Here is a 23,994-nt window from a genome sequence, read left to right as displayed (position 1 = left end):
GGGTGGGTCCCAACTACAACTTGGGTCCAATCTTTGCCAAGATGTCGCAGCACCCCGAATCAGCAACCTTGGCTCTCTATACCAACTACTTCGACCCCGTCACTGATCAACTGCCCAACAGTTTCGTATTGGGACACAAGTGGGTAGTTTGGATGTTTTTAGTTTGTTTTTCACTCTGATACCCTAACCCTACAATCTGACCCTTGAGATAAAGCTAAAATCATCATGCTATTATTGGGTATCTAGGGGCTGATTAAAAGCTATTTTCAGGGATTTGGCAAAACATTTGGACCACTAACTCAGATTAGTCTTACCATCTAATCCATGGATATAAATCATTGGCAAGTAGCGCATCACATCTGGTGTTTTGCTGAACATAGAGATCCCAAAGATAGACAAATCTCTCAAGGGATATACCCTTGCTATGCAGTAAATGTAGCCTTCCTCCCCCTTATGGTCTTAAGGCAGAACTACAACCTCAGGCTGAACATCTTCGACTCATGGGCCGACCCTGAGATGGAGAGGGAGAGAGAGCGGGAAAGACGACGCAGAGGACAGCGCATCAGTGGTTTCTGTCTGTCTAGACTGTCTCGTTTCAGGGCACAGAGCACAAGTAGAAGTTCTATGTCGGATCTGGAAGCCAGATTCATCATGGCTTCCACAGCAATTGAGAAAAGGCATTTTTCCATGTTTGATTTCATATGCCTATGACCACCAAGTCAGTGAGATCTAGTGTCAAGTGTTTCAAATGAAAGATGCTACATGGATGCATTTAAACCAATATATTTCAATTCAATAAAAAAATAGACGTCATTTTTTATGGAAAACTTTTTAATGGTTATTTTAGAGACCACTGTTTGGTCCAGTAAGTACTCACATACAGGTACAAACTCTCTGCCATCATACAAGCTACAGTCAAGGCAACGATACTCAAGAACCTGCAGAGAGTCCATAAAATTCACTAGATGTGTGTGTGTGTGTGTGTGTGTGTGTTTACATTGCATCTGTGTTTTCAAGGTTGGACTCACTGCCCCTACACGAAGGCCTAGTGTAGTGAAGTCAAATTCCATCCAAGGTCAATGCAGGTCAGGGTTTCGGAAACCATATATGGGCATGTAGACACACTAACATAAACCAAACAAAGTGTGTGTCTGAAAGCCACATCTTTTTTTCAGAGGGGGATGGGACATACTTTCTATCTACTTGTAGAACTCATGCTCCTGTTCATCCTTTTTTATAACAGTTTTGTAGGCCTTCTCAAAGTCCTTGGCCAGGACAATGTACCTGTTCTCACGGACTGCCAGCATGCCAGCCTGAAAGAGAGACACAGAAGCATGAATATGTACCACAGAAACAAGTTTAAACAGTAGTGTAGACGAGGCTAAGACCTCAAGTGTATAGTGTGTGTTCTTGCTCATTGGAACGTACATTCATGGTAAAAAATATTGGCACCCCTGCATAATGCACCACTTCTCCCAGAAAGTTGTTGCAATTACAAATGCTTTGGTACACCAAAAAATTAGAAAAAAGCCAAATCTGATATCATTCCACACAGAACTCCAAAAACAAAATTATTGGCACCTTTTAAAAATGTTAAGAAATAATTATATTTCAAGCACATAATGCCCCTTTAATTTGCATTTAAACTCACCTGTGGCAAGTTAGAGATGCTATAGAAATCACACTTGCAACCAGTTAAAATGGAGAAAAGTTGACTCAACCTTTGTGTTGTGTCTGTGTGTACCACACTGAACATGGAGAAAATTTAAAAAAGAGCAAAAAAATTGTCTCAGGATTTGAGAACCAAAATTGTGAAAAGGCATGGACAATCTCAAGGCTACAAGTCCATCTCCAGAGATCTTAATGTTCCTGTGTCCACTGTGCGCAACGTCATCAAGAAAGCTGGGTCTCCGTCAGAGGTCATGGTCTTCCAGCAGGACAATTACCCAAAGCATACTTCAAATAGCACCCAGAAATGGTGCAACGCGCTGGTCAAAGCGCTAGAGTTCTGAAGTGGCCAGCAATGGGTCCAGATCTAAATCCCATAGAACTCCTGTGGAGCGATCTCAGAACAGCAGTTGGGAGAACGCACACTTCAAATGTGAGAGATCTGGAGCAGTTGGCAAAAGAAGAGTGGTCCAAAATTCCAGTAGAGAGGTGTTAGAAACTCATTAATGGTTACATTAAGCGATTGATTTCAGTTACTTTTTCCAAAGGGTGTGCTACCCAAAATTAAGTTGCCAATCATTTTGTCCAGTCCATTTTTGGAATTATATCAGATTTGGCTTTTTTTCTCTGCTGTTTTGTGTTGTTCCAATGCAAACAAAAGAAATAAACATGAGAATACCAAAGCATTTGTAATTGCAACAATTTTCTGCGTAAAAGGGTGCCAATATTTCTGGCCATGACTGTACGTTAGGCCTAGCTTGTGTAATGCGGGCTACTATGACACGTTAAACCATTTTAAAAGTATTTAATAAAATGTATATTTAATAGTATTTAAATATGGTACTTTTATGGAGGTTATTTGATTATGCCTGAAGAAATTCCTCCCCACAGCCCAACTCACCTCCTGGCAGATGGAGTTGATGTCGGCTCCTGAAATCTTGTCTGGTCTGGCCACATCTACACACTGATTAAGGACAAACTGCACATGACCACTCAAGAAACAAAATAAATAAAGTGAACCGCTCCAAATATATTTGGCTATCTATTTGTACATTATATATATATATACACAATTATTAAATGTGGGCAGTACTTGTGTGTTATTCAATGACAAAAGAAAGGAATGTGGGAAAGTGTGAGAAAGTACATAAACTGATACCAAACATCACAGCTCATTAGGTCTTTTATGTACGGTAACTATTGTCAGATAAGAGGATGTAAATATTAGCTGGAAACCAATAGCCCACAGCAACGTACACGGAACAGTAAGGCCTCTGTGCTCCTGCTGTTTGTTCTGAGCACGAAGACTTCTGCTTACACCCTGCAGCATTTTCTCAAGGAATTGTAGTCATGTAAAAAAGTTAGGACTAAATTAAAGGATTACATATTATTATATATATATATATGTTTTTTTTCTTCCTAATATATAATAATTAATTATAGAATATATAATAATATTTGATCTCCTTTCAAACTATATCAATTGATAATGGTGACATTTTACTTTATCATTTATTTAACAAAAGAATTAACAAAGATGCCAATTCCTATTGAGGAAAAAGTTAGGACACCCTATACCCTAATAGCTGGTATTGCCCCCTTTGCTGAAAAAACCTCAATTAGACGTTTTCTATAAGTGTCTACTAGTCTCTGACTAGTAGAACGTTTTGGAGAAGGTTTATCCACTCCTCCATGCAGAATTCTTTGCGGTGTGTCTTGCATGCACAGCCTGTTTCAAATCGCCCTACAGCATCTCAGTAGGATTAAGATCCGGGCCATTCCAGAACTCTCCATTTCTTTCTTTTGAGCCATTCCGTGGTAGATTTACTGGAATGTTTTGGGTCATTGTCATGCTGCATGGTCCACATCCGCTTCAGCTTAAATTTGAACAGATGGTCTCACATTTTCCTCAAGCACCCTCTGATACAATAAGCAGCTCGCATCAGATTCAAGACCCTGGTGCTCGCCTACCGGGCGGCAAAGGGAACAGCCTAACGCATCTACAACCTTCTTTCTGAAGGCCTCAGAGAGCTCTTTTGATCTCACCATGGTGATACCACTCACTTCAACAATCAAGAGCAAACCAAACTAAATGTCTGAGGTTTAAATAAGACAGACCCCTCCAAAATCCTCTCTAACAATGTTCTTATCATTAGCACCTGATGTGGTGCATGTGTGGATTACATTCTACAAATCACAAAAAATCGGTTTAATTTGTTTAGTTATATTACCGCTCAGTTATATATATCGCTCAATATTGTTAAAGTGAAGATCAAATGTCCATGTTTAAATATGTTGAAAAAAATCAAGGTTTTCATGGGGTGCTGTGTTTAAATAAAAATATTTTGTTTTTTCATCAAAATTAATTTGTTATTTTGGTAATGATTATTTCTCACCAAAAAAACAACAACATCTTCCACTGGAGTTCATCTTTAAGCGGAATACGAGTACAATGCGCACATGCACACAGACGTAATGAGAGGGTGTAAGGATACAGTCCTCCAGGTCCACCTCCTCAGAGAGGTTCATCTTGCTGGTGATGGTGGAGAAGACCAGGCGTTTCTGCCGGCGGTCGGGCAGGGGGAACTCAATCTTCCTGTCCAGACGGCCTGGGCGCAGCAGGGCGGGGTCCAGGGTGTCGGCCCTGTTGGTGGCCATGATCACCTGATGGCATGACGTGGCAATTAAAGCAACACATAGCTAACAGATCAATCAAAACCGATAATGTTTGTTCTCAAGACAGCTTAAGGTGGGGCTCCAACCATGCCAAAGTTACCACCAATATAAATTGTATTCATGGTACTGTAACTACAATGCCAGGCAGCATAAAGGAAAAAGACTGGGCATTTCACAAGCTCTCATGCTAGGTGACCACACCTTGACGTTGACATTCTGGTCAAAGCCGTCCATTTGGTTGAGGAGCTCCAGCAGGATCCTCTGAACCTCTCTGTCCGCTGTTTGGTGAGGAAGCAGAGGGTTAAGTCAGCAATAATATATATACTCTGAAATGGTGTAGATGGATTTGAAGAGAGGCTGAAATTAAACTGGTCTGAAAATATGATTAGTGTGGGTAAATACAACTGTTGGCCAAACCCGTGACCAATCATCTTTTATGAATTGGAGTCAGATCAAACTTGTTCACTAACTATTCTACACTCTCCAACCTAATATATGGAACCTCACTTCAATGGTGGTTTTATTGAGACGCGCCAATAATGCTTTACACTTGTTTTTCTGTCCCACAACTGAATGAGAGGAATGTTAATATATCTTATTTTCAAAGTTATTATTTTAAAATTAACAATTTAAAGTTGACATTGAGAAGTGCCAGTGCCAACCGTGATTGGTGTTGTTCACACAGTCTACATCCTACCAAATATATCTTTCTGATTGGTGTTGTTCACACAGTCTACATCCTACCAAATATATCTTTCTCCAGAACCAACCCGGTTCTTCATGTTGATAAGGCATCCTCATGACATCACACTTGAGATCATACAAATGAAGGCATCAACGGTAAACATTTCCAGCATGACAGTGACCGAGCACATTAGCCTGGCCTGACTACATTTGAATAATGACAAATTATGATTTTTCTAATGGTATTTGCAACACTAACAGGTGACTTTAACTATAACTACTGTGTCCTGATGCGACTCCATAATGCAACGTTACTCAACTGAGCATGGGGAAATGCACAGTTGCACACACAAGAACCAGAGGGTTGTCCAACACGCAAGATAAGCTGGCAGACCAGGGAAATTGGGCCCGCTGTGTCCTTGTGTGTTTGAAACTAGGCCACAAACAACACAGCCAGCACTCAAGGGCAGCGATTGGAAGGCCATTACAAGGCTATACTTCCCCCTGGTGCTGGCTTCATTGGGATGGGCTGATTTAAGCATTTAAGTGTAACCAAACTAATTTGCTGTGAACGTGAATGACATCAAATGGAATGGTAAATGGACTGCACTTATATAGCGCCTTTATCCAAAGCGCTTTACAATGGCCTCTCGTTCACCCATTCACACACACATTCACACAACAATGGCCGCAAGCTACCATGCAAGGCGCCGGCCCACTCATTGGGGACAATTTGGGGTTCAGTGTCTTGCCCAAGGACACCTCGACACATGGACAGGAGTCGGGGATCGAACCGCCGATCTTGCGATCATTAGACGCTGGGTCTACCACAGCCACCCCACATCATATGTTGACATGGTATTTGGAGAGGCTATAAGGAATGGTACCTCCAGTCTGCGCGTCAAACCGCTTGGTGGCGATGGCGTCAATCTCGTCGATGAAGATGATGGCGGGGGCGTTCTCCTTTGCCAGCCTGAAGACATCACGCACCATGCGAGGACCCTCACCCAGGTACTTCTGCACAAACTCAGAGCCCACTACGCGGATGAATGCCGCTGAGAGAGAGGGAGGGAGAGGGAGAGAGAAAAAGAGAATAAGAAAGGGAGGTGGTGATGATACAGCCTGACTATGTTAGCACCAGTTCATCAACATGTGTATCAGTGACGTTGTTAGGCCTGGGCATCCAGGGCTCGAGCCCTGAATGGTTACAGAAAAGCCCCGGATCCTGGGGGACGACGACGACGATGACTACAAATAAAAAAATCGATTTAGCGCATCGTCATCGATTTATATACCGTATTTTCCGCACTATAAGGCGCACTTAAAAGCCTTTAATCTTCAAAAAAAACGACAGTGCGCCTTATAACCCGGAGCGCCTTATATATGGATCAATTGGTTAATTTGTTGATCCATACTGGTTGTACACGGCGCTCAAGGCGCTCTGTCAAAATGTTTCAGTACGACTGGTAAACTACAAAGCCGCACCGCTTGCAGCATTACGGTAATCAGTAAACACCGGTATACTGTGCTTACTCACAGTCCCACACCACAAGACCCCAAGTAAAGAAGACTAAACAGAGTTTCCGAGGGAACAAAGTGAGATTCTTGGTGCTTTCAACTTGAAGTTTTAAAGTACCCACTCGATATAATAAACAACAGTTTAACGATCACTAAACACTTATCATTTGTGTATTGGATTCATTATTCTCGTTTGCCGGAGGCTACCGGTAAGGGAGGGTTGACTTGTAAACATAGTTTCGTTTTAGCTCGTGTTCAAAAGCAAGAACTGTGTGTTCATCTAGTTATGTGTAGTTATGTGTTTTTAGCATGTCGATGTTCTCCCAGTATGTTGTCATGTTATTAAAATACAGTTTAGACCTTCGTAGCGATGTGTTTTGTTAGCTGTTAGCCGCTAGCAGCGTTTGTTGTGGTTTGGTCAGAGTCACTTTTCTCCCATTCAGTGTTTGAGGTGAACCAACATTCAAATACGCCTGTCGTGTTCAATCTTTCTCTGATTTGAATGTATGACACATCATTTGAAAGCTTACAATCTGTAGTTTAAGCATGTGTAAAAACTGAAAAAGTACGTTGCACATTTCACCAGGAGCTGTCACATATTGGTTGTTGGTTATAATTGTATAGCCTATTGGTTGTTTTCTGGTGTTGTTTTGCTCTGTTTGTAGTCTACTTGATGTATTTTTATCAGCTGTTAAATCACCACAGCGGTTAATCCACTAATAGAGATAATAGCAGATTGAAAATGCTTGTAGCTAACTACTCTATATCTCGTGGTTGCAGCTATTGCGAATTGCTATTCACGCGAGTCAGCTGTGAATCACCGCAGGTCCTTGACGCTTGTTGCAAAAATGGATGACGAACGGCTGATACTTGAGGTGGAAAAATATATATTTTTGACAGTGGAGCAGGTAGAACGTTGACGGTGACAACGCTCAGGTGAAGCATGGACAACGGGAAGTTGACACAACACCGATGGAGAGGTGACGCAACGCAGTACGTGGAGCTTGGGCGTAACGCAACCCCAGTCAAACGTTTGACTGCAGTATCTATTCTATGCGCCTTATAATCCGGTGCGCCTTATAATCCGGTGCGCCCTGTATATGAAAACAGTTCTAAAATAGGCCATTCATTGAAGGTGCGCCTTATAATCCGGTGCGCCTTATTATAGTGCGGAAAATACGGTACATCTAAACACTTGGCTGCACAATGAATATCCCTACTGGGACAATAAAGATTTGGCTAATTGAATTGGTGTGCATAGCGAGCAGGGAGCAGCCTATACCTGTCGTGTGGTGGGCCACGGCCTTGGCCAGCATGGTCTTCCCACAGCCTGGTGGCCCGTACATCAAAACCCCCCTGGGTGGGTCAATGCCAATCTGAGGACAAAGAGGGACACAGAGGGACACAGACCAGGGGTTGAGCATGTACAACAGACTGTACTGCTGCACTGGTTTCAAGAGACACAGGTTCTCAACGCCTTGCCTGATAGGATCAAGTAAGTATACACCTTAATCAACTTGTGTTGATGGTGCAACACACGTGCACGCACACGCACACGCGCACTCGCACGCACTGTTGGGATCAGTGAGTAACCAGACGAAGTTCATCTCAGCGTTCACAGGAAGTGTTTTATACTAACCCCAGTGTTTCCTCTATATGCATTTATTGGTGGCGGGCCGCCACCAATGAATTTCCTCCGCCACTAATTGATTCAGACAGTCCACTTTGATTCAGGCTGCGCAGAAAGGCAGCGAGTTATTATGACCGGAGAACAGAAAAAAAGCAGATTGAAGCTAGATTTAGGCCGCTTCCAGACCAACATTTCGTTACGATTTAGGGGTAGTTATTTACAATATGTTACAATGTTGCAATTAACCTCGTCGTTTGTGTTCGCACTGCAATCGAGACTCTCAACAGGCGCGCGGCGCAAGGCGACGCGCTTTCAAAACAGTTTTGTGATTGGTCCGAATTTAGCGGGACATTTGGATTTCTCTCTTCTCCCGTCGCCGGTGCCTTTAATCCCATATCCTAATCGAAAATGCAACATCATCAGCGACGACTGTGGGTTATTGCATTTACTGCTGTTCTCTGGTTCATGTTCTTATACCAGTGCTCCAAGGACGTGTCGTCCATATAAGCAGAGTAAGCAGTGCTTACCCAACGGGAAAAAAAAAAAGGACCGTGAAAATATTATTATTTGTTTTCATTAAAAGAGTCATATTTTAGGTCCCAGGGCAGCAGGAGTCATTAATTTTGACGCCACCTGCATGAGTAAGCACTCGCTATTCTGCTTGCTTGCATTGCGTTACATTATAAGCACTTCTCTCTCTGCTTTCCCTCGCGTACATTCGAATGTGTGAAAATGCCTTTTTTATTTTTTCCGATGCCTCAGCCCGCTGTTTAATGTGGCCAGGGTAAGCATGCTTACAGCCAATCAGTAGTTCTTTCATTCCGATAAGAGCTACTGATTGGCTCTTATCACTTTCAAGTTCACTTAAGTTTCACACTACTTTCTCTCGCCCGGCAGAATAGCATATGCTACCTAGCTCAAACGATCTAAATAATAATAATCAATAAGGATAACTTGCTTGATTTTGTGAATATGGACATTACTGTCAGCGACCTAAAGGGATTTCGTAGACTGGACTGGAGCCACCGCTCACCGATCTTCACACCCAGAAAGTGAGAGTCGCCAGCAAGCCTGGTATGAGCGGTTTATATGATTTATATAATTGGCGAGGCTGGTGGCGATCTGTGCTTGTTTATATGGTTTGAGTACTGCTGTGCTGCTGGTTATGGTTTCTTATTTAAGACTTCCTCTGCTTAATCAATCAATCAATCAGAGAGCTGCTTAATCAATCGCTGAGATAGGCCTAATGTCGCTGTCCGTGCCTTCTGGACATACCTGTCAACATTGGGATTTGAAAATAAGGGATATTTTCCAAAAAATAAGGGAAAATAAGGGATATCCCCCCTGCGCACCCCTGGGTCATCCTCCCCCCCCCCCCCCACCATCCACAAACCATACCCCTTACATTTAGACTGTACACACAGTCAATCCTAACATCACCACTAGACAACCATAGGATATCCCTTACATTTAGACTGTACACACAGTCAATCCTAACATCACCACTAGAAAACCATAGGATACCCCTTACATTTAGACTGTACACACAGTCAATCCTAACATCCTTTTTTCCCCCCTCTCCCCCGATGAGATTCTCACACTTATCACATCAAAGCGGGCAACCACATGCCCTCTTGATCCCATCCCCTCCCCCCTTCTCCAATCCATTTCCGCCGACATCCTTCCTTACCTTACCACCCTAATCAACTCCTCCCTATCCACAGGATCTGTCCCAGCGGCCTTCAAAATAGCCAGAGTCAAGCCTCTCCTCGAGAAACCTACCCTTGACCCATCATCTGTCCACAATTACAGACCTGTATCCCTTCTCTCCTTCCCTTCCAAAACCCTTGAACGCGCGGCATCTAAACAACTGACTGACTATCTCCGGAAGATGGATCACTTAGACCCCCACCAATCCGGCTTCAAGGCTGGGCATTCCACTGAGACTGCGCTCCTTGCTGTCACGGAAGCCCTCCACTCTGCCCAAGCTTCCTCCCTCTCCTCTGTTCTCATTCTCCTTGACCTGTCTGCTGCCTTCGACACAGTCAATCACCAGATCCTTCTCTCCATCCTCTCAGACCTGGGCATCTCTGGCACCGCACACTCCTGGTTTTCTTCCTACCTGGCGGGCCGCTCCTACCAGGTGACCTGGAGAGAATCGCTGTCTTCTCCACGAACCCTTTCCACTGGAGTACCCCAGGGTTCTGTCCTAGGGCCCCTACTTTTCTCCCTTTACACCAAGTCTCTTGGCTCGGTAATCTCTTCACATGGGCTCTCCTACCACAGCTACGCAGACGACACTCATCTCTTCCTGTCCTTCCCCCCGTCTGATGTACACGTGGCAACCCGTATCTCCGCATGTCTCGCTGACATTTCAACTTGGATGGCTGACCACCATCTCAAGCTCAATCTTAACAAGACCGAGCTCCTCTTCATCCCCGGGAAAGCCTGCCCTCTCCAAGACTTCTCCATCACAGTGGAGAACTCTACTGTAACCCCCTCCCTGACAGGCAAGAACCTTGGAGTGATCCTGGATAACCGACTATCCTGTGCAGAGAACATTGCAGCAACGGCTCGCTCCTGCAGATTCTTCCTCTACAACATCAGAAGGATACGACCATTCCTTACCAGAGAGGCAGCGCAACTCTTGACCCAGGCACTGGTCATCTCCCGCCTGGATTACTGCAATGTACTCCTGGCTGGGCTCCCCGCTTCAGCCATTAGACCTCTGCAGCTCATCCAGAATGCTGCTGCCCGGCTGGTATTCAACCTCCCCAAATACTCGCATGTCACCCCTCTCCTTCGCACCCTGCACTGGCTCCCGACAGCAGCTCGCATCAGATTCAAGACCCTGGTGCTTGCATACCAGGCAGCTAAAGGGACAGCCCCTGCCTACCTGAAGGAAATGGTAACCCCCCAAACCCCTGCCCGCTCACTCCGCTCCTCCACCTCGGCTGGCCGACTGGCCCCACCTCCTCTACACAGCAGTCGGGCTGCCCGATCACGTCTCTTCACAACACTGGCTCCCCGCTGGTGGAATGAGCTCCCCACGGCCGTCAGAACGGCTGAGTCACTACCCATCTTCCGTCGTAGACTGAAGACCCATCTCTTCAGGTTACATCTTAACTGCTCCTCCTGAGACATCTTCTGACCCTCACCACTACGTCTCCTAAAGACACCCGCTTTCCCCTCTACTGTGTCCCTAAGAACTTCTATTGCCCCCCTTGTACTGTTCTCAGTAGGGATGCACCGAACATTCGGCCACCGAATGTATTCGGCCGAATATCGCAAAATAAAGCACATTCGGTATTCGGCCGAATGTGTGAAAACACCGAATGTTTACCACCGAATAGTGGCCGTGTTTTGATGACGCAATACAATTAAATATAACTCTCAACAGGCGCGCGGCGCGAGGCGACGCGCTTTCAAAACTGGCTGCGTTCGTAAATTCACTCAGGAAGTCCGATCAGCACTCGTGGAATGCCTCTCGTCCAATCAAATGACTCGGTTTCTCTATGACGTCGGGCCCAGTGTGCGCTCCAGCGCTCTCAGAGCGACTTTACGAACGCAACCTTACACTCATCTAGCTAGTTAGCTTAGCAGTCGTAGCGGAAGAAGCAGAGTTGTTGCCTTGTTGAAAACATATTCAGACTCCCAGCTGTTCTACACGAGTTTATGACATGCAGCTGTATCATGCGGTGGTTTCTATGCAAACCAGAGACTATAAAAACAAAAGATATTCATTCTGAAATAACATGAACTATTATCCTTACACTCAGGTGGACTCAATTCAACTTGTTGAATGACTTGTTGAAGACATTTAGCATTTGACCTAATTTTAAGAGTGACAAAGGGTCTGAATACTTATGTACGTGAGGTATTTCTGTATTTACATTTTAATACATTTGCAAACATTAAAAAACGTTTTTACTTAGATTATATTACTGTGTGTGGATTGATGGCAAATCTATTCAAAAATGTGAAAAAAGTGAAGGGGGCTAAATACTTTCTGAAGCCTATGTAGAGACAAATCATGAATATCATTAACTTGAACCCTGGAAAGCAGTAGAGATTAAATCCCACGATAATTAGTTATAATAAGTTATATATAAAAGTTCTTTTTTTTCAATCTCAATTTCTTTCTTTGAGAAGCATGAATAAAAAGCAAAATGTATTTAGTTTATGCAATGATAAAAATTAAAAACTGCCGATACACATTCGGTATTCGGTATTCGGCCAAGTGTTTCCTTAAATTCGGCTTCGGCCAAGAATTTTCATTTCGGTGCATCCCTAGTTCTCAGTTTCTCCAGAGAAAAAAAAAAGGAAAAAAAAAAAAGAAAAAATGTTTTTGTAGAAGGCGATAGGGAGAAGGTTTTTCCTTATATCAGTGGCCCCGGGCCCGAGCTAGATTACTCTTCCTGCAACGAATGGTGGATTGCTGATTCACATGCTTAGTATTCAAATGTATTGATTGTAAGTCGCTTTGGAATAAGGCGTCTGCTAAATGCCAAAAATGTTAATGTAAATGTAAAACATCACCACTAGACAACCATAGGATACCCCTTACATTTAGACTGTACACACAGTCAATCCGATTCCTAACATCACCACTAGACAACCATAGGATACCCCTTACATTTAGACAAAGCTATACACTGTCAATCAACCACCTGCTTCAGTGCAACAAGAATTAAGTAGTTCCTACATTAAGTAAGTGACTACAGGTGGTCAGAATCAGATACCTGGTTGAAAGTAAAATACTTTGAACATCCCTGCATGAAAACACAAAAGGGCATCTAAATTCAGCACATTTATTTATACATTACTTGACACCATGATGTCAATGGGAAAAGAGCGGCGCAAAGCTACCAGCGATCATTTCAAAACAGCGATAATCGAGGCTGTGTTCGTAAAAAACGCTCTGGAAATCTGATCACCACTCATGGAATGCCTCTTATCCAATCAAATTACTTGGTCCCTTTATGACGTTGCACCTAGTGTGCGTTCCGGCACTCTCCGAGCAAAATTACGAACGCAGCCCAAGAAACGAGAGGAGACATGTCAACTCTGACATGGATATAGCGATTGTGCGCATGCGTCTAACGTCTAACAATTACCGGTAAGTGTTAAATTATATTTTATTATAGGTTACAAATACGGGAGATTTACGGGAAAATATTTAAACGGGAGCACAGCGGGAAAGAAAGGTAAAATACGGGAGAATCCCGGGAAAAACGGGAGGGTTGACAGTAGGGATGCACGATATTATCGGCACCGATATTTATCGGCCCGATATTGAGGAATTAATGTTTATCGGTATCGGTATTTATTATAAAATTAGCCGATATTTAAACCGATAATATGAAGCCGGAAATATTTCTGCTTCCGGTTTCCGGTTTCCGCACTCTGCTTCCGGGTTCCGCGCTCAGGCACGCAGTTTGTATAGACGAGACGCGAGCGAAACATGCCTTCCCCTGTGTGACATTCTTCACAATTTCTAAGGCAGATGTTGCGTTTGCAATTTGCAATACATGTTCAACAAAAGTTCGGAGAGGAGGGCAAAGGGCAAAGAGTTACAACACAACAAATCTAATAAGTCACCTGAAGAATCACCATTGCAAGCACGCTGTATGGAAGGAATATCAAGCACTCGTAGCAGAACACGTTAGCCCAGCCACGGAAAAAAAAATCTGCGGTGCCTATTGAAAACGCATTTGAAAACAGCAGGAAGTTCACTCGAGACAGCTCAAAGGCTCAAGCCATCAATGAAAAAATAATGGAGTTGATGGCCCTCGACGACCAGCCTTTCTCTGTAGTAGAAGATAAAGGATTTCGCCAGCTAATTTCACATTTAGAGCCCCGGTATGTACTCCCAAGTCGCCGCTATTTTGCAGACGTGTGCCTGCCGGCTCTGTGTGATACAGTCGCCACACACATCCATAGTCTGATCGATACTAGCGTAAGCCAGATAAGTTTTACCACGGACATATGGACTTCTGACGTTAGTCCAGTCAGTATGCTTAGTTTAACGGCCCAGTGGCTGGATGAGGACTTCAATATGAAGAAGACACTGCTTCATGCGCAGGAGTTCTCCGGTTCGCATACTGCGACAGCCATCCGCGGCGCTTTTGAAACCATGTTTGGACAGTGGAATATACCTAAGGAGCGGGTGCACAAATCCCGTTTCCCGACCCTGGCCCTGCTTGCAAGGGCGTACCTGTCAGCCCCTTGCACTAGCGTCGACAGCGAACGTTTATTTTCTGCAGCTTCTCATGTGATCGATGAAAAAAGAAACCGACTCGGATGCGAGAGAGCAGAGATTAGGGATGGACGGTTTCCAATTATTGAAACCGAAAAACCGTCAGAGAGTAAAACCGCGGTTTTCCGGTTAACCGAAAAATACAGTAAAAAAAAAAAAAAAAAAAAAAAAAAAATTTACATTTTTTTACAAAAAAGAGCGACAATTTCAAATAATTGAGCCCTACTGCTACAATACACTCATGTCGAACACCATTAAAACACCGTAAGCACAGTCGCAACACATTTAGGCTATTTAGTTTCACAAATATAAGTGGAAAGGCAGACTTTTGTAAGCTACACCATACATGAAAACACATGAACACTTAACACACCAGCTCCGCTGATCCAGGGTGCACGCCTGCACGGAAGATCATCTCTTGGAACAGCGTCTTCATTGAATGAACTGCTTTCTCAATATCTTGGTTCTTAGACAAAGTTTCAGCTGCTGCTCAATGTATTTAAATATTTGAATACTGCTCAATAATCACTGAAATATTAGACTTAGAATTATGCAGTGAACATACTTAAAGCTTTTCATAAAAACCACATGCTGCGAGACTGACTCGTCCTGAACTGTCGTAAGTCAATCAACAAAGAATGCCCCATCAAAATAAAAGTGCCCATGGTAGAGCTGTCAAAATAGAGCTTTCAAAATAAATGTACTAATACAGATAGAGATAAATACAGAACTACCTTTGCGTCACTAAGTGACCGCGTATCTTCTGAGACATGCGTTCTGTCATCACTTTCAGTAGCGCCTTCACACACAGTGGCGCTGTGCACAAACACTCTTGATCCGTATAGCTCTTGTTTTATTATATTGTGGTTTAGTAAATACTGCACTTGGAGTTACATTCAATGCATGATTTGTGCTATAGAACATAAATAAAGTTTGATTGATTGATTGATATCAAATCAAATCACATTTTATTTCTATAGCGCATTTCTCACAAAAGTGACCCAATGCGCTTTACAGAGAGCAGCGAAAATTATCTTATTAAATGTAAGCGAGTAATTGTAAAAACCTTTCCTATCTACCAATAACTGAAGGCAACTATCTTTCCCATAGAGTGATTCGTTACCCTTAAATATAATCCCAATTAGATATTAATCCTCAGTTATTCTTCACAACTGACCAAACCTCTCACTCATTGCGCGGCAGATTCAGACTGTATCATTGTTATTTTCACACACGACAAACATGTGACATGTTCCAGTTTTATTCTTATTCTATTTTATTCTTAAAAAAAAAAAAAAAAAAAAAAAAAAAAAAAACGGTTTCTGACGGTTTTGATAAAAAACCGTTTCTATTTTTATAAACCCCGGTTTTCGGTTTAACCGAAAAACCGTCCATCCCTAGCAGAGATGCTTCTTTTTATGAAGAAAAATATTCACCTGATGCCCTCAAAGTAGGCTAGCATAGTGTAAAGTAGCCTCAGAGTGGTAGGCCTACATTGCAAAGGTTCTATGAGGTAGGAATTGTATTCAGTTTGTATATTAGGGAACACCAATGGAAAACGTGTCTATTATTTAGGTGAGAATGTGAATGTAGGCTATACAAGACAAGTTGTTTACAAGGAAAACATTCACTTTTAGTTTTTCCATGTCAGTGCAATTTATTTTGAATTCTTATGCAAAACGTTTGAAGGGCTTTATCACAACCTACCTCATCCTCATGCACTAAAAGTAGCATAGCCCAGCCCTTTTCAGTTGCTTTATTAAGCATACTAGTGTAGCCTACTATGTGCCTTGTATCATTCTGTTTATCTGCAGACTAAGCAGCCATTTGGCACTAGTTTCTGTACAAGTTCTATACAACTTTTGGTTCTTTAAAAGTCTTTATTTTTGTATTGACTGATGCACAAGGTGCACTTTATTTTTGTATTGACTGATGCACAAGGTGCACTTTATTTTTGACACTTTTTTGATCTAATTACTCTTAGGTGAGCCTTTTTTGTTTTCATAAAAGGAGGCCAGATCTTGGGTAAAAAAAGCATTGTGCACTGTATAACAGATTCTGTTTGTTAGAGGAAATAATAAATGAACATTTGAAGACTCAGAAGTGTTCTCTTTGTTGTGTTAACAATAGTGATGTAAGTTAGATTTGGTGAGATCACTATGGAATATTAAATCATCAATCTTTGCTCACTACATAGCCTTTCTTACCTTCAGGTGTGCATGAACTACAGGTTATCAACTGTGAAATGATATCTGAATGGTCTTTATTGTCATTGATATAGTACAGGTACCAAACAACGAAATTTGGGAGGGGGAGCTCCCCTGGTGCTAGGAAAGAAAAAATAAAATAATAATAATAATATCGGTATCGGCCACGAGAAGCGGGTAAATATCGGTATCGGTATCGGTTGGGAAAAATGCATATCGTGCATCCCTAGTTGACAGGTATGCTTCTGGACCAAAAGTGTTTGAGAGAGATAGAGAGGGAGGGTTTGTGATGTGATGTCAAGTGCCTGTGTGACAAAGTGTGAAAAGAAAGTGTGTTGTGAGTTTACTATGGAGGATGGAAACGGTGTGTGTCTGTGTTGTGCATGTGTGCGTTTGCGATGTTGAAACTGGACTAGATTTCTGCAGGCTGGCTACTTGAAAAGATCTTGGTTCAAAAAAGATTTAACAATGAGCACCCCTGATATAGTCGAAACTGGCAACTGTTTTGTTTTGTTTTTGGTAATCTGATCACAAAGTGACACTACAGTTTATTAGCGGGTTCTAGGGCATAACAATTGCATTTCCTTGAAACTGTCTATATCTTATGCTTACCCAATGTAAAAGCTCACGGCACGTGCCTGCAGTGCTCAGTATAGAGTATTTTAAATGAACATTCGTAATGTATGTCTCTGATGTTCATGGTCAATTAAATCAGCCTATTTTGTGAAACAAATAATGTTCCCGCTAATGGGTTAACCGAGCATTCTCGCACCTAACGTGCAAGCACCTAGCTTCGAACTATTCATAGCAATATGCGCGGGGTTGGTTTTCTTTAACTCAACTGATAGCATTACCTTGCTGTTGTTGTTTACCGAATGCTCCATCTGACTGTCACACTGTGATTTTACTTGTGTAAACAGTTAATGAGTAGCGTTAGCCGGTTTTGTGCGTGTACTCTCATGTTGGCCTACTTCGTATTGATCTTTCTGTGTGTGTGCGTGTAATGCGCGTTCCGCATGTTCCGCTGCAGCTGTAGGATATATTGGTATTTGATCACCTTCTATATAAAATCACCTGCTCGGCTTTAATGACTTAACCGCTATTTAAGAAATTATAATTGTTGCCACCCTATAGTTTTTGGTGAAATTACGTCTTTGTTTTGAGCGCCAGTGCGCGTTTTATGCGCGTGCACGCGGAAAAAAAAATGTTTGTAAGTATCTTTATTAAACAATATATTTAGTAATGATGGAGTAACTATCTTTATTAAACAATATATTTAGTAATGATAGAGTAACTATCTTTATTAAACGATATATTTAGTAATGATGGAGTAACTATCTTTATTAAACGATACATTTAGTAATAAGAGAGTAACTATCTTTATTAAACAATATATTTAGTAATAAGAGAGTAACTATCTTTATTAAATGATATATTTAGGAATTATAGAGTAACTATCTTTGATAGTGAAAGGTAAAGTGTTCTGATGTTTGTTGATGGAGCAAAAGGATGATTGTGTCATCAGAAGGGTTTGAAACACACATTCAAACAGTGTGTGTCGGTGTGACTCACCTGTTTGTAAAGCTCAAAGTGTGTAAGTGGCAGCTCCACTGCTTCCCTCACTTCCTGCTTTTGGATGTCCATCCCTCCGATGTCGGCATACATCACATCTGGCTTTTGATCTGTAGGGAAAAATACAGGAGTAATGCAATAGCGCCACACAAAGGAGCTTAGCAGCGAGCAATCCAGGATGTATGAGATATAACACTAGACGTCTGGGGAGAATAACCTTGAACTATAGTAAACAGAAATATCCTCTCCCGAAATGGAGGATGTTGTCTAAGTAAATTTCTAAGTGTTATCATGAGAGGTAGAAAGTAGGTGTCCTGCTCCTCTCAAAACTGACCAAGTGAAGACAGCAGGACTTTGGGCCAATCCCGATTCCCTTTTCTACCCCTATGGCTCGTTTTCGAGTGTGACTCGATTCGAAGCCAAGGCCTTCGAACAGAGCCACAAGCCATATGGGTTGAAATCTACCCCTATGAATTGGGACAGCCCTTCATGACGTCAACAACAGTGGTTTAAATAGACGCGGTACGGGTGTTGCCGGCGAATTCTCACATCTCGCAATGCCCTCTTCAGCTGTGTTTATTTCTGTTGCGTGTGCTATAAGGATCTTTTTTCGTTTGTTATCAACACACTGTAGTGTTTAGACGTTCCTTTTCAGTCTCTTCCGTTTTGTGGACATCGCAATAATGACAATGAATGACTCCAACCAAAACACAGAGTATTAACCAGATCTGTCAGCGCACGATGTTCCTCCAAAGATACCCGTGACTAAATCCTCAGCCACCACATACACACGAGTCCATCAGTAGTCATAAAGCGTTGTCCAAAAATCACGTTACCAAGCGCCTTTCTCAGAACAATTCGTCGTCAAGAATCCAAAATCAATCCATCATAGTGGTGGTCAAAAACGTAGAAAGAGGATCTCTTGGGGACGCGGCCACATTTGCCCGTGAAGGAGAGATGACAAAATAGGTGGAAACATTTCTCAGTAGAGTCGAACGGTGATAGATCATCTTCCTTTACGCGTATCCGTAACTGTAGTTACATTTCGCGTGTCATATGCCATTAGACATGGAAATATGTCAATGCGCGGCTGTCATGCACAAATCAGCTTGTAACGTTAGACACACAGCACATCGGCATAATAACGTTTTGTTGTTGTTGTGCTTGTTATAAAGAAAAGGTCTATAATGCATTGAAATGAATGATACAACCCATTAATAATATTACCTAATAACAACTGCTCGGATTAGATTGCGGGTGCCTATGGAAATAGGTCAGACGAACGTTTGATAGATAACTTTACATATATGTGTACCATCATCCGCTGTCAAACGCCACAGGTAATAATTGATTTATGATTGTACATCTCTGAAATGCTCGACTGTCATGCAGCGTTGCGTTACTGTAACGTTAGACACAGCACCGACATAAAAGCGATATTTGGGTTATGCTTGTTATAAATAAAAGGTCTATAATGCATTGTAATGACATTAAACTAAGACAATAAGATGGTTATCATAATTTTTCAAATCTTTATTAATAAGTAATTACAGAGAAAGTAAAATGACATGTCCGCATTGAATAGAGCGACATAAGATTTCTGTCGATGATTCGCAATGCATCCTGGAATCAAGGGGTAGCGTACCCCTACGGCTTCAAAGCTAGTCTGGTCCTGGAATCGCTCGAAACGAAGTCATAGTTAGCCCTCGAAATGAAGCCATGGCTCGATGAAATATGAATTGGGATAGCCCTCCCCCTAAACGTGAACGCGCAAATCGAGCCATAGGGGTGAAAACTAAGGGCTAGGGGTGAATTGGGACAGAGCCGTTGTGTGTTGTGCGTGTTAATACCTAGGTGAATGTAAATGTAGTACCTGATGTGAGCATCATGATGCTGCTGTCAGCCTCCGGAGGGAGGACGTCCACCAGGGCATTGCTGTGCTTGTGCAGGGCCACAGAGGCATTGGGCTTCAGCAGCTCTCTGTCTATGGTGCTCAGGATACGCACATAATAGTTGGAGCCTGGTGGAGGGGGCGTGGAATCAGGCAGGAAGCGAAAACAGAGAAGTAGAAGAGGGGAGAAAAATAAAAAGGGGGATTATCATGAGGAATAGTTTTGGACCGAAATCACACTCCTTTGTTGATTTACTGACAGTGCTGCTGCCCCTCAGACTGTAAAATGTGAATATTTTGATGGGTACACATATTACAAATTGGGTGGGAACAAATATACAGTAGGTGACAGTTAGCTCTTGAATTCGAGGCATTAATTTACCGCATTCCTTTTTGAAGATGTATACTATGGACGGTTCTACTTCCTTTATAAATATGCACACAATGTAACAGTACCTGTAGTGGAGCCAACGATGGCTGTGTTCTGGTCTACAGCCTCCAGGAACTGGCCGATGACCAGGGGGATGCTCTGTATCCTCTTCACCTCCTCCTGGGCGTGGAGGAACTCCTTCTTCAGGTTCTTCTGTTCATCTTTGATATACTCTTCCTGCACTTCCAGAAACTCCAGCTCCTGCTGCAGCTTCTACAACACACAAAGAGAGGGTAGGGGAGGTGAATGGGAGAACATTGGTGTCAATGATATTATTATTATTATTATTGATAATTAGTTTGACACAAAGCATCAAGTGGTGATAAAAACAACTGTTCTGTGATTAAAGACAAAATGCACTGTAAAACGTATTGTGTTACTGTTAACATTGCATTATTTGTCAGTCATTGATCTGGTCTACCAGAAAGACTGAGCTTGGCCCGAAAGCAAAATAGCTGCTTTTATGTAGTAATGCTGTGGGAGATCATCCAGCTGAATGTGTGTGCAGTCTTCACTTAAGTTAAAATGAACATTGGCATGTAAATCAGAACATACACAAAGCATTGTCCACACAAAACAATATTCAGATACAAACCTTGTATCTGCTGTAAAGGTCTTCAAGATCCTCTGGTTCTGGGGCCAGGAAGGATAGACCTGTCTGGGGCCTTGAGCTGATCATGGCAGGCACCTCGTCCTAGTGAGAAAGTGACATTCACAATCAACACACAGGCACTAGATTCATCATCATCATCATCATCATCATCATCATCATCATCATATATGGCCAACAATGGTATTATGGCAGATATTCATAGCTTTCAGTCACATGGTTTCTTCCCTAGCAACCACCAACCTGACGGGCAAAAAGTATCATAGCAACATCGCTCAAAATGGCGAGTGGACGCAATTTACCGGCTGCCTACTATTTAGACCACCTCACCCATGAAGAACTATCAAGATACACGACGGTGATAGGAGAGTAGGATTGACACCATTCAAATGGTTTTGCATTCCCTGGCTTCTCCTCTATCCGGACACGTTGGAATTATTTTCCTAACCCCCGGAGAATCAAAGTTATTAACCCGCAAAAGGTGCTTCCTTGACCGGCTTTGTCCGTGAATAACACCGGTTATGGAGGTGCTACAAACACAGTTTTAATTTCTCTAAATTCCCCATCAGTATACGGTCATTTTGAGCCCACCGCGCTGACACCCCGAGAACATATACTTTTAATACGAAACTCGATCAACCGGGCGTTCGGGAGTTCTACCGCTGCTGGACGGAACTCCCGCTGACAGCGGGTCGAGGGGATATTTCTACCCGGGAATTCGCTCCTTGCTGTGTCCACGGTGATAGGAGTGGAGGATCGACTCCATTCAAATAGTTTTGGATTCGCTGTCCTCCCATGTATCCGGACACGTTGGAATTATTCTCCTAACCCACGGGAAATCAAAGTTATTAACCCGCAAAAAGTGGGTTTTGCCTGTGGGTTTTGCCCGCAAAAAGTGCCTTTTGCCCGTCAGGTGGGCGTTTCCACTATGCTGTGACGTCACATGAAAGCTATGAATAGCGACTGCATTTGATGCATGCAGATGAAAATGATGGTGGCACATATCCTCTTCCTAAAATAATCAGTAGTGACACACACAATAGCATTCTACAAAAGCATAATATCCACACAACTCGTGAGCTTATAAGGTTATATCTCCGTTTAGAATGATACGGTTCTATCTCCGTTTAGAATGATAAGGTTCTATCTCCGTTTCAGTAGTTCAGAGATATTGAGCGTCAGAGTTTTTACATTCCATTATGTTTTGTGAGATGGAACCTTTGTATTTTATGAATTACTAACTCAAAAATGTCAACATTTTAAAAATAACACCACACAGGCATTAATAAACACCTAATGGATCAGATTATGTAAAAAAACTCAATTTTGACAAAAATGGAGATAGAACCTTATAATTCTAACATCCACACAACTGTCCATCCCTGTGTCATTATGAAAGCTAGCCAGCTACTTAGCTAACGTTAGCTACTGTCCAAGGACTGCTGCTGACTTGTGGAGTTAACATAACGAGTTTATTATTGTTTGGGAGTTAGAGAACTTTTTAGCAAGTCATAATCTGAATTTCGAAAACACAAAAGGATGTCTTTACTCTTCAAACAGCCCTCCTTAGCTCGCTAGGCTAACACGTTAGCTGCTCGCATGACGGAGCATTAAGCTAACTGAATGAATTGGCACGATTACATCTGCGGGTTAAGGACTTACATGTCCCCAGAGAACACCTCAGACAGCAACAAACACATCTGAACAAGTACAGTGTAATTACATTTGTGTCCGAGGCCCCCGTAGAATGATAATAAGGTTAATTTGACACAATGATTGAAAATACAGACCTGGATTTTTTCCACAGTTACTCCGATGTCGTCCATGTTGGATTCCTAACTGACGTCAGCGCGTAGTACGTACAGGGAGACATGGGTAATGAAGTTTTTTGTAACGTCAATAAACTTACCTCATAGACTTCTTATTATAAGAAAATGTAATCATGTTGTTCCATTTCTTCGGGTTTTCTGAATGCACCCTCAAATCAAAAGTGATGGAGTTATACTAGACAAACGGACAGTTAGACAGACAGTCACATACAATGTCCTGCATAAGTGATGGTATAATAATAATAATAATAATAATAATAATACAAATAATACAAATAATAATAATAATAATAATAATAATAATAATAATAATAATAATATAAACAGCACATGACTACAGAATAAGGTAACGGTTGAGTGAACATTTACTTACTTTAATCCTGAATTATCAAACGCTCTCAATGAGGACTTTCAATGTGAACATAACAAATGGCTGTGACAAATACAACAACTGTCTATGCTGTTGTGGGTTGAAACAAACAGAAACATTAAAATGCAAAGGAAATCAATCCTGACCCCATATGTCTGTCTAATATCATGTTATATGTTGATGATTATGAAACACATACATTGATAAAAATAAAAAAAGGCAGTCAAAATGAGTCTGTGCAACTATTTTCCTCTCTAAACAGGTGAAACTACCCTAACATGCACTACAAGATGGACACTGTGTTTGAGGGGAAAAAGCTGAATAATCAAAACAAAAACAACAGTTAGAACAGGGGGTATTCCATCAATGTCGTCGGTATAGTGAAGCATTTTGTTTCTCTTTTGGCTCTACACTCCAAAAATTGTGGATTTGAAATCAAACAGCTATTATGCGGTTAAGTTACAGATTATCTACTTTATTTGTGTGCATATTGGTTTCCACATTCAGAAATGACAAAACCTTTTATGCATATTCCCCCTATTTCAAGGTGCCCAAAAGTGATGGGACAGTTGGCTTGACAGGTGTTTCTGGTTTGTTAGGTGTGTTCCGTTACATCATTTGTGCAGTCATATGAGAGCTCTCAATGTCTA

General features: G+C 42.1%; 1 protein-coding gene across 1 annotated transcript; it reads right to left on the bottom strand.

Annotated features, from left to right (window-relative positions):
* Positions 1-842: 842 nt before the first annotated feature.
* psmc4 (proteasome 26S subunit, ATPase 4) lies at positions 843-22,977 on the bottom strand. Its single transcript, XM_080540922.1, has 11 exons — positions 22,936-22,977; positions 21,131-21,229; positions 20,562-20,748; positions 20,088-20,234; positions 18,215-18,324; positions 7,829-7,922; positions 5,916-6,083; positions 4,546-4,622; positions 4,164-4,332; positions 2,570-2,625; positions 843-1,313 (listed from the first exon to the last, which is right to left on the bottom strand). The coding sequence occupies exons 1-11, from the start codon at positions 22,969-22,971 to the stop codon at positions 1,200-1,202; spliced, it is 1,257 nt and encodes a 418-aa protein (XP_080397048.1). The 5' UTR covers positions 22,972-22,977; the 3' UTR covers positions 843-1,199.
* Between the last annotated feature and the right edge of the window lie 1,017 nt (positions 22,978-23,994).

Source organism: Nansenia antarctica (assembly GCF_963989245.1).
Source record: "Nansenia antarctica genome assembly, chromosome: 10".
NCBI classification, from domain to species: domain Eukaryota; kingdom Metazoa; phylum Chordata; class Actinopteri; order Argentiniformes; family Microstomatidae; genus Nansenia; species Nansenia antarctica.
This window is presented reverse-complemented; position numbering and strand designations above follow the sequence as displayed.

Excerpts from the sequence above, each read along its gene's own strand:
- psmc4 (XM_080540922.1), bottom strand. The coding sequence starts at position 22,971 with ATGGACGACATCGGAGTAACTGTGGAAAAAATCCAG. Across the intron at positions 20,749-21,130 it reads ACCTTTACAGCAGATACAAG|AAGCTGCAGCAGGAGCTGGA; the intron begins GTTTGTATCTGA and ends TGTGTGTTGTAG. Across the intron at positions 1,314-2,569 it reads TCAACTCCATCTGCCAGGAG|GCTGGCATGCTGGCAGTCCG; the intron begins GTGAGTTGGGCT and ends TCTCTCTTTCAG.